The sequence below is a fragment of the Mesocricetus auratus genome, unplaced genomic scaffold, assembly GCF_017639785.1.
Source record: "Mesocricetus auratus isolate SY011 unplaced genomic scaffold, BCM_Maur_2.0 Super-Scaffold_100038, whole genome shotgun sequence".
Classification (NCBI taxonomy): Eukaryota; Metazoa; Chordata; class Mammalia; order Rodentia; family Cricetidae; genus Mesocricetus; species Mesocricetus auratus.
In genome coordinates, this window is record NW_024429216.1 from 10193557 (window position 1) to 10208402 (window position 14846).

At 55.7% G+C, this 14846-nt stretch overlaps 2 protein-coding genes across 6 annotated transcripts; one reads left to right on the forward strand and one right to left on the reverse strand.

The window, feature by feature from the left end:
* Positions 1-330: 330 nt before the first annotated feature.
* Positions 331-11474, reverse strand: Znf428 (zinc finger protein 428). 5 transcript variants are annotated; one of them, XM_040734404.1, is made up of 3 exons: positions 11421-11474; positions 8403-8610; positions 331-4342 (listed from the first exon to the last, which is right to left on the reverse strand). In XM_040734404.1, the coding sequence occupies exons 2-3, from the start codon at positions 8476-8478 to the stop codon at positions 3885-3887; spliced, it is 534 nt and encodes a 177-aa protein (XP_040590338.1). In that variant the 5' UTR covers positions 8479-8610; positions 11421-11474; the 3' UTR covers positions 331-3884. The 5 variants fall into 5 exon arrangements, with proteins under 5 accessions (XP_040590338.1, XP_040590334.1, XP_040590337.1 ...); XM_040734400.1 differs by having other exon boundaries at positions 3742-4381; XM_040734403.1 differs by lacking the exon at positions 11421-11474 and adding an exon at positions 11271-11291 and having other exon boundaries at positions 3742-4381.
* Positions 11368-13212, forward strand: LOC121135515 (one cut domain family member 2-like). Its single transcript, XM_040734405.1, has 2 exons — positions 11368-11661; positions 12945-13212. Exons 1-2 carry the CDS (start codon positions 11383-11385, stop codon positions 13122-13124), a joined length of 459 nt encoding a protein of 152 aa, XP_040590339.1. The 5' UTR covers positions 11368-11382; the 3' UTR covers positions 13125-13212.
* Positions 13213-14846: the final 1634 nt, after the last annotated feature.

Here is a 14846-nt window from a genome sequence, read left to right on the forward strand (position 1 = left end):
GACAGGGTTTCTCTGCATTGTTTTGGAGGCTGTCCTGGAACTCGCTCTGTAAACCAGGCTGGCCTCGAACTCACAGAGATCCGCCTGCCTCTGCCTCCCAAGTGCTGGGATTAAAGGCGTGCGCCACCAACGCCGGCTAGGAAGAGCGAGTTTTAAAAGACATTTTGGGGACTGGAGACATGGCTCAGGGGGTAACGAGCACTGGCTGCTCTTCCAGAGGAACCGGGTTCAAATCCCAGCAACCACATGGCAGTTTACAACTGTAGCTCTGTTCCAGGGAATCTGACGCCCTCACATGCAGGCAAAACACCAATGCACACAAAAAAAAGCTTAAAAAGTAAAGAAATTTAAATAAACTGCAAAGGACACTTTGGTCTGTGAACTTTCAGGTACGGTGGTTGACAGGCCTGATGATTGGAGTCTCACCCGGGAACACAGTGGGAGAGAAAACAAGATGTATACACACACACACACACACACACACACACAGAGCCTTTTCAAAGATTTTAAACCATGTGTGTGGACAAGTGAGGCCAGAAGATGGCATAGCTTCCCTGAACCAGAGTTAAAGGCAGTTGCCCTCTGATGGCAGACTCCCAGTGAAGGAGCCTGGCTCCTGTCAGCCCCAGCCTGCAGTCTCCTACATTTACAATGCAAAGCTCCCCGCTGAGGCCTCCAGGTGAGGACCAACAGAAGGGCCCCTCCCCGGGAGGTGACCTCTACATGGTGAACCACTGACCATGAAGACTGTGGGTTCGACAGTCTAGGTCTATACTTCTCTCTCTGTGGCCCTGGCTGTTCTGGAACTCGTTATGTAGACCAGGCTGGCCTCAACTCACAGAGATCCTCCTGCCCGACTCCCGAGTGCCAGGGTCAGAGGTCTGTGCCACCACGCCCAACGAGATCTCCATTTTCCACAGCTGCCAGAAAGCCCTGCCTTTGCGACATTGCTCGCCTTTGGCGGAGCTGGTGTGGAGAAGGGCCGTGGCTCTGGCAGACCAGACCCAGCCTGTGAGGCATGGCTTCTGATTCAGCGGTCAGAAAATGCAGGCTCTGCTTCTTAATGGCCACGGACACTTCCCACCTGCTCAGGCTGTCCCCGTTGTAAAGGGCTGGAGTAGCTCAGTCCGGAGCGACTGTCTAGCATGGGCGAGCAGTCCCCGGCACTGCATAGGTGGGCTGGGGGTGGGGCTCACACCTGTGATCTCAGCACTCCGTGGGGTTAGGGAGGTGTTGTGTTCCAGGACAGCATGGGCCATGAGACCCTGTCTCTGAACAGAAGTAAAACAAATGTCTGTAGAAACCAGCCCCGTGGGAACTGAGGGTGCAGCTCAGTGGTTGAACACTTACCTATTATGCACGGGGATCCTGGGTTCAATTCCTGGTAGCGAAAGCTGCCTGGCCCCTGCTGTCACCGGGTCTCCTGGAGTCCTCCGCTCCCCCTCAAGTGTCTCAAGCGGGGCCCTACCTCAGACTCCCACAGCTCTCCCTCAGGCGACCCTGGCCACAGTTTATCTGTCGCTGAAGTACTCACCTTCAGTCTGATTCTGCAGCCCAGGCTGGCCTTGAACTCCTACTTCCCTCCAGAAATGCTGGGATTACAGGAATGTGTCATCATGCCTGCCTCCATTTTCACGGTCTGTCTCAAACAAGCTTCCAGTCCCCATCAGGACATAACCCTCAGGGGCTCAGGCAGGTCTTGGCAGTGCTTGTGCAGCTCCCCTGAGCCCCCCCACCCCCAGAACCTCACAAACCAGGAGACAAAGCAGGAAAACAGAGCTGTTTGAGGCGAGCCTGACACATAAACCTAGTCTCAAAACAACAAAAAACCCAGGGCCTCTGTTCACCCAGGCGCGATCTCCACATGGTTCACTGAGAGCTCGGTCTTCCCAATGCCATTCTGTCATTCGGGTCCTATTTATTCCGAGAGGCTCCTAGCTTCTAGGAGCTAACGCGTGTGTAAAGTGCTTCAGAGTAGGGGTTGGCAGCAGTAAACCCTTGGGAAATGGGAGCTATCAGCATATTCAGCCTTCTACTTTTTGTTTGTTTTTTGAGACAGGGTTTCTCTGTATTGTTTTGGAGGCTGTCCTGGAACTTGCTCTTGTAGACCAGGCTGGCCTCGAACTCACAGAGATCCTCCTGTCTCTGCCTCCCAAGTGCTGGGACTAAGGCCTCACTTCTTTCTTAGTGTCTGTGTACTGTTTTTTTGAGACAGGGACATTACTCTGTAAGCCCAGGCTAGCCTTGAACTCTCTCAACAGCCTGTTCTGAGCTGGAATCACCTGCACGGCATGGTGACACCCAGTTTTCAGAAGGTTGTGTGTGACGAGTGGGCCCTCTGCTGTCCTCAACCTTGGGAACCTCAGTCCCCAGCCGCCACTCTGGCCTTCCTAATCATCCCAGGCGGGCGCCTGCCTTGTCCAGCCTAGAGAATAAACAGTTCACTCCACGCACAGCTGCCTCCCTCCCGTTTCCCTCCCGGGCAGAATTAGACTAAAACCACAGTTCTTTGTGCTCTTTAAATGGGGCCCACAGGTTCATGTATTTGAATGCTCAGTCACCAGGGAGCGGCAACTGTTTGAAAAGAGTAGAAGGTGTGGCCTTCTTGGAGGAAGTGTGTCTGTCTGTCTGTCTGTGGGGGGACGTCAAGCCCAGTGTCTGTCTGTGACTTCTGCACCGACCTGCAGCACCCCGCCCACCCGCCCGCCATGGTAATGATTAACCCTCTCAGCAGCAGGCCAGCCCCCAATTACATGCTTTCTTTTATGTCTAAGATCCCCTCCTACAACAGTTTATCCTTCTCGTTTTCACTCTACGGCATTTACCCCACCTAACATACGATGCCGTTTTCTTCCTGTATCTCCAGTGTCAACCCCACAGGGCCCACGTCAGCTCTATGGCTAGCTAGCTTACAACAGCCTGTATTCCAGGGAATCTGACGCCCTCTTCTGGCCTTCTTGGGCAACACACACACACACACACACACACACACACACACACACACACACACACACACACACACACACACACCTATTTGTGGTCATGCACAAGGGCAGGACAGGGTTGCTGGGATCACATCACAGTTCTACTTTAGTGTGAATTCCTGAACTCTGACTTCAAATAGATAAAGCCCGTGGCCAAGTGATGCACGCAGGGAGAGCTCGCTATCGCGGTAGTCCTCTTTGTAGGAGGATCAGGGATGCCTTGGTAGACCACTCATGGCCTTTATGGACCCTGCGAAACCCGTCCTGCTCTGAGCAGAGCGGCTTGGGCAGCTAGCCTTTCCTAGGCTTCTTTGCAGCTGGCCGTAGCCATGCAAATGGCTTCCCAGCAGGGGCGCTGTGGGGAGAGCGGCCCCGAGCTGCTGGCAGGCAGACTCTCTGTCCTCTACCAGTAAGCCAGGCAGGACACCCAGCATGGCTCATAGGGGTGGTTTCAAGCTTCGGGGTGGCCTGAATCCCAGGACTCCTAAGTGTGGTGGCTTTGTGCCTGTGATTCCAGCACCTACGCAAAGGCAAGAAACCCAAGTTCAAAGCCAGCAGAGCCCTGGCTCAAAGGAAAACGACGCCAAACAAAAAGGGTTGGGATGTACCTTGCTAACACGCTCAAAGCCCGGGGTCCAGTCCCTAGCACCACACAGAATCAGTCACAGTGGTGCCTGCCAGTCACCCAGACTCAGGAGCCCGAAGCAGAGAGACGCTGGTGTAGACCGCACTCACCGTGTTCAGTCACACACATGCATCACAACACACACAGAATCCGGCTTTATTCCGCCCTTCACACATCTACCGCTAAGACGACACGCACTTGCGGGACCCCCAGCCCCAACCCCAGCTTCCTCAGCCCTTGCTCCCACCCCTCCACGGGGCCCCTGGTGGCCCCGCCTAAACCTCACCGCGGGCATGCAGCATGAAGTGGCCATGCAGCTCCCCGAGGTTGTCAAAGGAGTCCTCACACTCCGTGCAGTGGTAGGTACCCCCCTCCTCCTCGTCCTCATCGCCATCCCGCCCTGCTGGCCGGCTCTCCCCAGTGCGACACGGCTCCTCCTCTTCCTCGCCCAGAGCCCTGCCTTCAGGGGCTGGCGCTTCCTGGGTGGCTGTGGCAGGGCAGCAGAGTCGGCAAGGCGGGGTCCCGGGTGTGGCCTCCGCCAGCGGGGACCGGCCGCAGAGCTGGCAGGGCTGTGCAGGCGGGCCAGCAGGCTGAGCCGCTCGGGGGGCGCGGCGAGACGGCCCCCCTCTGCCCCCTCCGATGCGCTGTTTCACCTTATAGCCAGGGTCATATTCGGGGTCGTCAGTGGTCTCCTCCTCCTCCTCCTCCTCCTCTTCCTCCTCAGAGTCGGGCTCTGAAAGAGTGTACTCAGAGTCAGAAGAATGCTCCGGGCCTGTTGGGGCAGGTAGGAGAGACATGGCATCAGGGCTGTGTCCAGCTGCCCCCTCCAGCCCCTTCCAAACTCACTGTATGGGCAGGACAGCTGCAATGTGTCTGTGTGTCTAGTAAATGAGTGTCATCTGTCATCTGCCATGCTAGTACTCGAGGAGGCCGAGGCAGGAGGATCACTGCAAGCTCCAGGCCATCTGGTAGAGAGAACGAGACACTGTCTCAAAATAAAAACGAGACAAACAGATGGGCATCAGCAGTGGGGTAGACAGCAAAGTGTGTGCTCACCCAGCTTCACTGCAACATCTGGACCAACGCGGAAACCAAGGCACAGAGCAGGTACGGGACTCACCTACAGTCCCACCGGCTACCGCAGAGAGCTAAACATGGCAATGGCCTGCGCTGGACCACTCCAGGAAGACAGGCATGAGAATAGGCAGCTAAGTAGTAAATTAAAATATAGTAAATGAAATAAGAAAAACGGTTTCCCCATTTGTATATGTGCACATGTGCACGCAGAGACTTGTGTGTTCTACAATACTAGTTTATGGGGCTGCAGAGACGGCTCAGCAGTTAAGAGCACTGGCTGCTCTTCCAGAGGTCCTGAGTTCAATTCCCAGCACCCACATGGTGGCTCACAGCCATCTGTAATGAGATAGGGCGCCCTCTTCAGGCCTGCGGCATACATGCAGGCAGACCATTATATGCATAATAAAATAAATCTTGAAAAAAGAATATTAGTTAACAATATGTTACATTCATTTATGCTGTGGAAATATTTGCTTAATGATTCAAAGAAGTGTTGCATTTGTTTAATTCTGTAAAGCCATGTTACTTTGCCTGTCTGAAACACCTGATTGGTCTAATAAAGAGCTGAATGGCCAATAGCAAGGCAGAGAGATAGGCAGGGCTGGCAGGCAGAGAGAATAAATAGGAGACATCTCGGAGAGGAGGAGGAACAAGAGAAGGAGGGGCGGAAGGAAGTCAAGGACCAGCCACCCAGCCAGCCAGAGGACAGAAAGACAGAATGCAGAGAGGTAAAAAGCCCAGAGGCAAACGTAGTTAAAGAGAAATAGGATAAGTTACGATAGAAAAGCCTGCTACACACAAGCCAGGCTAACGGGCATTCGTAAGTCTCTGCATGTATCTGGGAGCTGAGTGGCAGGCTGCCAAAGGGTTAAAAACAGCAACACCCGTGGCTGTGGAGAGGCCAGAAGTCAACACTGGTGTTTTCTTTATCACCTGCTGTCTCTGTCTTTCACATGTGGTCTCTCAGTGGCCCCAGGGCTCACCAATCTGAGCAATCTGACAGGCCAACCCTAAGACCATCCTGCCCGTGCCTCCAGCAGTGGCATCCTAAGTGCAGATACTACGCTTGTTTTTTTTTTTTTTTTTTGGCTTTTGAGACGGAGTTTCTCTGTATTGTTTTGGAGGTTGTCCTGGAACTCACTCTGTAGACCAGGCTGGTCTCGAACTCACAGAGATCCGCCTGCCTCTGCCTCCGGAGCACTGGGATTAAAGGCGTTGCACCACCACTGCCCACTGTCTGCTGTGGGAGCCCCAGGGCCGTGGCATCTGTGCCCAGGTCCCTCCGCAAACCCGAGCCAACCCTCAGTGTCCACTGCGCATGCCCTCCCAGTCTCAGGGCTGTCTCACTGTCCCTGGCTGCTCTGCTGCCCTGTCACCTTCTACAGATACTCCCTGAGGCCTAGGTGTCTCCGCACACTGTCCCACACCATGTCCACTCGGCCCATCCACTCAGGCTTCAGGACCCAGCCCAGGAAACCCGCTGACAGCCACTGCCCTGGCTATCGCTGCCCCCATCACTGGCTAGAGGCTGTGGACTTCTAGGCCCGATGTCTTTCATCAGCCTGGGAACTCAAGGGCAGACCTGATTGGGTGCGCACCTCGGTCTACAGAAGACACATGGGTCATAACTGATGGTGAGCGCGGGCTCTGAGCTTCCTCCTCTGGGCTTTCCCCCTGCTCCTCCCTGGGAAGACCCTTTTCTGCGCTACCAGCAACTCCATTGTGAGGCCCAGCTCAGGGTCACCTCCTCTATGAAGCCTCTCTGGCCCTCAAGGTGGTCAGTGTCTCTCTCTCTGGCCTCCCCCTGCCCCCGCAATAAACATCACCTAGGCCTGAAGACTCCTCAAGGCAGGCCCTTGGTGACCCCGGCTCCAATTTTCAGCCCTGCCAAGGCTGAGTGGCTGTGACTCCATTTCCTAGCAGGACTTGTGCCAGCCCCGCCCCCCCTTCTCTCCCCTCTGGCCTCACCCCTCCAGGGGCTTCAGTGCCCACTATGACCTCATGAAGTTGCTTGTGATGAACCACCTGGCTGTTGTCCGTGGCTACCAAAGCTCGCATGTTTACCATGACTTCCAGGAGCTCAAGCCCCTCTGCACTCGCCATGCACTCTCCATCAAAGAGATCCTCCAAGCCTGGCATGGCTCCGGCACCCACTGGGCCCCCCATGCCCACCACAGCTCTCTCGCCTCCAGCTTCCCTGAAGACCACCAAAGCAGCAGTGTCCAACAGTCCCTCAGTGCATCCGAAGTCCCCTAACTTGGTTATGAGTCCTAGTAGTTCTAAGTCTACCAGATCAACGGGTACCAAGACAGCTCCTTCTACCCGGCCCAGCAGCAGGTCCCAAGGCCACAGCAAGACGAGGACGCCCAGTCGCCTGAGCACTGAAACCAAGACCAGGAAGGCCAGCAAGGGCAGGAAGGGTGGCAAGAGCCGCATCATGGGGCGACACCAGCAGAAAGGCACACGCAGCCGGGGGCGGACTCCGGGCAGGAGGGGAAGCCACAGCTCTAAGATGTCCCCGAACAGGAAGAGAACTCATTCCGCCAAACCAGGTATGGCCAAGAAGGCGAGAACCCCTACTTCCCACCGCAAACAAAGCCGCGGCAAAAGTTACAGCCGACCCAGAGCCAGTACCCAGGAGAGGGGCAGCAGCCAGCCTAGAAACATGCGCCACGACAAAAGCCCCAGGCTGTCAGGAGTCTCAGACCAGGGGAACAGCTCTACACTACCTGTAAACCCCAGCAGGGCCAAGAGCCACAGCCTAATTAGGACGGCCTGCAAGAGCTCTAGCAAGTCTCCTGTGGAATCCAGAAGGGCCAGGAGCTACAGCCAAGTGATACGCCCCAGCAGGGAACACACTCATACCATGACTGACCTGACTGACATGTCAGGCATGTTCAAGGGTTTCAAGAAGGACAACAGTCGCTCTAGGACCCGAAGTCACAGCCACTCGAGGACCCCCAGCAGGACCCGAAGTCACAGCCGCTCGAGGACCCCCAGAAGGTCAAGAAGTCACAGTCACAAGGGGACCCAGAGCCGGGTGAGAAGTTACAGTTGGAAGAGAAATCGTAGTCGGGCACGGAGTCGTACCCGGAGGGGCACGCCCACCCAGATGAGAGACAGCCGGTCCAGAACCCGCAGCCTGGGGAAAAGTCACAGCCCACGGAGAGCCTCAGGAAGAAGAGGTAGAAACCAAGTGTGGCCTCGGACTTCCAGTGAGGAAGAAAGTTACAGCCGGTCCAGGAGCACCAGAGGCAGAGGCCACAGCCGCCTAAGAGCCATCAGGAAGAAGGGGTATAGGCGGTCTAGGATGCCTAGCCCCGACAGTGGGGGCAGCGAGTCCAGAAGCCCAAGCACAGACACAGACCGCAGCCGGTCTAGAGCCTCCATCAAGAAGCGAGCACGCAGCCAATCCAAGATCTCCCACAGGGAGAGCCACCATGGCCACTCCAGAGCCACCAGTGAGGAGAGCTCTGGAAGCCACTCTAGAACCCACCACAGGGACAGAGAACGCAGCCGTTCTAGAACCTCCACCCAAGACAACCAACCCACACTCCCCAAGAGCCTCCCGAGGAAGCCATCTCCCACCAGGACCAGGAGCTCCACTCCGAGAGCCCACAGCGAGGAAAGGGGTCACTCCTCATCACGGCCTCCCAAGGGAATCCAAGCCCAGGATGACAGCTTCGTCAACGCCATGACTTCTAAGGCCACCTCACCTGGGGAGAGGTCTTCATCATCTTCCTCCAAGCTGGCGTAGCCTCCAGTCTCAGCGGGCTCGCGGGTCTCTGTCATGGCCAGGGGAGGGGACAAGAGACAGGAGCAGAGCAGCCACTGGGCAAGGTCCTTCCCTGGCCAGTTCTCCCAAGGTCACACTTCCGGCCACAAGCTCTTCTAACACAGGATGTTGGCAGGTAGAGAGGGGTGCTGGACAGGGGGAAAGAAAAGGCCTGTGGTGACTCAATACATTTTTACATAACACTTGTCCCCATTCCAAGACCTCTGTGTGCTCAGTGCGGCGTGGAGGCGTGGGGGGCGGGGTGGGGGTTGGGGAGGATGAGGGGGTGTGAGGAAATGTTGGCCTCTGTTCTGTCTTGACCGTATAAAGGGCCCTGACTCTGCAGACCCTGCCTCCTGGAGGCCTCCACCTCCGTATCTGGGCAACAAGACTTTGCGGCTCTCACTCAGCAGGGTAGGGAGAGATGACATCCCTAGTTATTCAAAGCTCGGCACTGGCATGGGCACCAATCATAAAGCATTAACTCTTTAGCTGCTGAGTGGTAGGGATGTCAGGGGCTGAGGGAGGAAACCTCATCAACTACTAGGGACAGAGAAAACATGGTACAGTGAGACACTAACTATCCTGAAAGTGTTTTGTTTTCATGAGACAGGAGCTCAAATATCCTAGGCTGACCCTGAATTTCTGATGCTCCCAGCTCTACCTCCCAAACACTGGAGATCAAACCTAGGGCTTCCTGCATGCTAAGGCAAGCACACTACCAACTGGGCTACATGGACACCCTTCAGTTTTTCCTCGATTGAAATGCTCCCCCCCACCTCCTGGATTAGCCTCCAGGTCACTAGGTAGCCTCAAATGACCCTGATTTCCAGATCTTCCTGCCAAGTCCCAGGATTACGGGTGCACGGTCATACCTAGAGTGTGAGGTATCAACCTACACTAATTTGTGAAAGTCAGCCTTGCCTAGGTTTTAAACCCAAATCTGTCCTTTTCGGGCTATAGATCCAAACAGGACCCAACTTCTCTTGTCCGTTTCCTTCTCTGGAAAGCCAGCCACAGCCTTCATTGATGCACTGAGCACCCTCGGAGCAGAACAGGAAATAAGGAACAGAAAGGCCCCGCAGGTGGTCCAAAGCCCAAGAGCACGGGTCACCTCACCAGACTGGGGGTTGAACGTATTCAAAGCCATGCTTTGAATATCAATAGGCTCAGACTCGAGGCAGTCTACACCTGTGACCCAGCCCTTAAGGCTGGAAGTTTCAAATCAAGTCTAAAGTCATCGTTGACTACAGCGTCTGGGCTACAGGAGGCCGTCTCAAAAACAAAACAAAAATTAGCAAACGAACAACAGCAAAAGCCAAACCAGGATTCACAGAGCTTGCAGCTGGCGGACCTAGCCCATCCCTCCAGCCACCCCAGACTCCCTGAGGGTGCATACAGGCCCCTTATAGCTAGAGGGGGAAGGGGTCCCGGTGCACCCCGCAGTTGCCATCTGGAATTCTCTCCTTCCTCTTTGTGGGCCCGGAGAACTAATTTTCACCTTGCAAAACCCACCTATAAACATACCCTACACTTCTCAGCCCTAATAATCCCTGTCTCTCCCAAAGCACACATTCCCCTCTTATTGCACTGAGAGAGGGCCCTACAGATCTGACAATCAAAGTATCCTTACACTCTCCGTAGACTGCTATGCACTCCAGGCTGGCCTTGAACCTGCAACCCTCCAACCTCAGCCTCTCCGGCACAGGGATTATAGACGTGCACCACTCCACCTGGCTTAGCCTCACTAAAAATGTGACAAAGCCTGTCTGTTAGGCCCTGGGGACACAATGTAGAAACGGCACTGTCTTTTCAAAGCCTAGATGTCATGTACACTGTCAGGGCTATGCAGCTGAAAAGGAAGAGTAATGGCATCAATGGAGGGGGAACTTAAAAGACCCCTGGATCCTGGATCCGACCTTTCAGGGACAGAGAATTAGTACTTGGCAAGAAGAGCGCTCGTGATTATCCATCACGTGTAGGACCCCCCCTAATTCCGGAGCGCTACATTACGCCTGGGAAAACTAAAAACAGCTACAGCTGGTTTCTATTCTAGAAAAATATTTAATATACATGTTCCATGCAGTACCTCGCACTACCCAAATTCATTCTCCTGTTTTGAGATCGGGTCTCACTTTGTAGCCAGAACTGAACCTAGAATTCCTGCTTCTCTCGCGCCGGCCTCGGGGTGCGGGAATTATATGTGACACCACACCGGGCTCTGTCATTTTACCAGGGATCGCCAGGAGTTTCTTCGGGGTTACTTGGGGACAACCATCCCTTTCGAAACCCACGTTACACAGGGCTCCTTCCAGAATGTTCCGGGTTATCGGGTGGAACCACCCTCCGTACACAGAAATCCTGGACGCCATCACCAGACTGACTTCCAAGACATTAGGGGGTACAAAAAAAAAAAGGAAAAAGAAAACACCCTCAGCCCTACTACAGGTGAAAATCAGTTGGGCGTGGTGCTGCACCCCTGCAAAGTCAGCACGGGGGAAGACTAGAAATCCCAGGTCAACACAGTCAGGGCTGCACGGATCCGTGCCGTCCCCCGCCGCCTCCCGCCAAGGCAAACGCCGGGGCGCAGGCCGCACCCCGCACTGAACCGACGCGGGTGAGCACAATAGACAGCCATCCCTGCACAACGCTGGGGGCGAAGCCCGGCGCCAAGCCAACCCCGTGACAACTGCCCGCGGTGCCTCGGGCCTTCCACAAACGCCCGGCACCGACAGACGGCGCGTGCGACGGCGGGGCGGGGGCGACCCAGGCCCCTCCCAGACCGCCCCAGGCCCGCGAGGCTCCGAACCCGCGCGCGCCGCGAGACGCCGCCGGGGACTCTCGGGCTTGGCCACCCGGCCGAGCCGCCGCGGGCCGCGGGCTCCCGGCATGCAGCGGGGCCGTAGCGCCCGCTTCCCGGCATGCCCCGCGCGGCCCCAAGCAAGCCCGGGACACTCACCGGCGGCGGCGGCGGCGGCGGCGGCGGCCCCGGGCTCGGCGGTGGCGGTGGCAGCGGCGGCGGCAAGCCCGGGCACTGCGCCTGCGTTCAGGGAAGCCTAGGAGAGCGAGCGAGCGAGCGAGGGAGCGAGCGGAGCTCAGGGCGCGTGCGCGGCCGGGCGGACCATCCCCGGCCGCGGTGGGAAGAGGGGCTCGGGAGGACCGCGCAGGCTGCGGCGCTCGCGCGGCCCCGCTGGGACTTGGTACGGTCCGCGGCGGGGCACGGAGCGCCCGGCGGCTCCAGGGACCGAAGACGGGGGTCGGGCGCGCCCAGGGGCGAACACACGTTATAAACACGGGGAGGCGGGGGGGGCTGCGCGCTCGGCGGGGACCCCCGGGAGCCGGGCCCGCTCATTTGCATAGTCCGCGCGCGGGACAAAGGCGGGCCGCCCGCCCTGGACCGGGGTGTGATTTGCATCTTCCCGGGCGAGGCTGTGCCTCCCTGCGCGGTGATTAGCATACGGATCCGGGCGGGCGGGCGGGGGGCAACCCGAGCGATGGCGCATGCGTGTAGCGACTGCAGCCTGGACCCCCCCCCCCCAGGCTGGCTCAACCTGGTCCTGGGTCTACGGAAGGTCTGGGACCCGGCTCACGCCCCCACCCCACCCCCGCCGCCCAGAAGTAAGGGGCTTTATTGCCCTCTGGTGAATTAGGTCAGCGCGTGGTTTCTGCGTTTCGAGAGATCTGGTACCCTCGGTGGAAGGCAGACGATTGTTTAGACGCATGTCTAGAACTGCGGACCTGGAACTGCGGCCGGTGGGAGGCTGTGGGTGCCCGCAGAAAGGCCTGCCCCAGGCCCGGGGTTCTGCAAGGACTTCCAGGGCTGATTTTTTTTTTTTAAGCCAAGCCTGAACTGGAGCCAGCTAGAATGGGAGTCTCTTGGCAGAGGGAATAGCTGATGCAAACGCCCAGAGGCAAAAGCGTGTCTGCATCCCTAGAGGAAGCGAAGGCAGCCTCTTCTGCGTGGAACACAGTTGGAGAGGAGAAAAATCTCTTAAGTGGACTCCTGTAGCTCAGGCTAGCCTCTAACTCCCCGGGTCAAAGAGAATGACCTTGAACACTGCCTCTCCAGTGCTGAAATTACAGGCATGTGTCCGCAAGCCCAACTCCTGTAGGTGATTTTTCAGGAGCTATAACTTTATGCTGACTCTACGTAGCCACCCCAAACTGCTTGAAAGAACTGCTTCTATCACTAGCAACCTACAACACGCCACTGGAGTCCCGGTACAAGGTAGAAAGCGAAAGTTTAGCTTTGCTTCTGAGACAGTCCCCCTGTGTAGCCCGCGATGGCCCGGAACTCACTGTAGCTCCACTCTACTTTTCACGCACTTCCTGCCACGGCTTCCCAAATGCCCGGATGGCAGGGCTGCGTCGCCACACCTGAGCTTTCAAAGCTCTGACCCTGATGCTTTTTCTGAACCCGCCCCAGCTTTTTACCAGGTCCAGATCTCCGGCACTTCAAACAGTCATGTCTTTACTGTCTCAGGCTTTGATCTCGCTGCTCGCTTCATCTGAGAGTGCTTTTCCCCTGCTGCTCTGCACTTACTCTGTCTTGGCACTGATGCCCACCCGAGGGGCCTTCCTTGTGATACAGCACCTGCAGACCGAGTGGATTAGGGAGACTTACGCAGTGCCTGTTTCAAGAGGAGCTTCTGATGGTGGGTGAAAGCAGGGTGAACAGTGCCTGCGACTTCGTGGTCCTTTCAGCTTTGGATGGAATTGTCCATAGTAACAAAATAAAACAGTATGCCACATCGTGTGTGTGTATGTGTGTGTGTGTGTTTTAGGCAGGGTCTCACTATATAGCCCTGGCCTGCAGCTTGCTATGTAGACCAGGCTGGCTACAGAAAACTACCTGCCTCTTGTCTCCCAGGTGCTGGGATTAAATGTGCATTATCTTTTTAATTTTTGATATGTTTGTTTGAGACGGGGTTTCTCTGTGTAACCTCAACCGTCCTGGAACTCGCTCTGTACATTAGGCTGTCTTCAAACTCAGGGATCTGCCTACCTTTGCCTCCCAAGGGCTGGGATTAAAGGCCATCCAGCTTCTATTTTATTTTATTTATTTTTGGTTTTTTGAGACAGGGTTTCTCTGAGGCTGTCCTGGAACTAGCTCTTGTAGACCATGCTGGTCTCGAACTCACAGAGATCCACCTGCCTCTGCCTCCCGAGTGCTGGGATTAAAGGTGTATGCCACCAACGCCCTGCCCTTTATTTATTTATTTTTTGACAGGAACTTAATGTGTAGCCCAGGCTGGCTTCAAATTCAAGAGTCTCCTACTGCAGCCTCTAAAAGGGCTGGCATTTTAATAGGTCTTTACAAATTGAAAGCAAGCTGTAGGCTTTTTTGTTTGGGCTGGGAGAGGCAACACCCAGTCTTGCTAAGTAGCTAGGAGTGGCCTGGGGCTGGCTGTCTAGACCAAACGCTGTGGGCCTTGCTTAGACCCGTGTACCTCCACTCCCTGAAGACGCAGGTGTACCATGTGCCTAGCTCTGACACCGTCTTCTGTTTTTGTATTTCAAAACAGGGCTTCTTTATGTATCCCTGGCTGTCCTGGAACTCACTCTGTAGACCAAGCTGTCCTCGAACTCACAGAGATCCACCTGCCTCTGCCTCCAGAGTGCTGAGATGAAAGGCGTGCGCCACCACCATTGAAATTTCCAGCAAAATTGTTTTGTTACCTTGCTGATAATCTGTTTCCTTCTTCAAAGTTTCCTGTGGGTCAGCATAGGGTCCCCTTTCACCCTGAGTCCTTAGAGCCTAGAACAGGATCAAGTTTCAGATCCCTGTGAGTGTGTGTCTGTGGAGGGCTGTTTTATAGCTGGCCATCCCGAAACTTAACAACCAGCACACCGCAAGCGGTTATTGTTTGAATGAAGGTCTCACTGTATTATATATCTCAGGTTGGACTCAAAACTCACAGCGATCCTCCTGCCTCATCTTCCCAATTGTACCACCATGCCTGCTCTCATTATGTTGCTCAAGCTGACCCTAAACTCTTAGGTTCAAGCAGTCGGCAGGGCAGTGAAGGGCACTGGCCCGCCCCTGTCACCTCAGAATGCACTCAGTCAGCACCATGGTCAGCCCAGGGTTCCATGGCTACATAGTCTGCACGCAGGTGCAAAGGAACCTTTAAAAGACAGACCCCGCCCACCTACGCTCTTCGTGCTCTCTCTTTCCTCCGTTCCCCGGGGGCAGACAGGACTTTTCCCGTCTCCTCTTCTGTCCTCTCTGTCTCTGTGTCTCTTTCCTTCCCCTCCCTCGCTTTATAAAACGTCTCACTTAAGCTCCGTCTGCCTGGCGTGTGTGTGTGTGTGTGTGTGTGTGTGTGTGTGTGTGTGTGTGTGTGTGTGTGTGTGTGTCCCACCCCGGTCACCGTCACCCGCC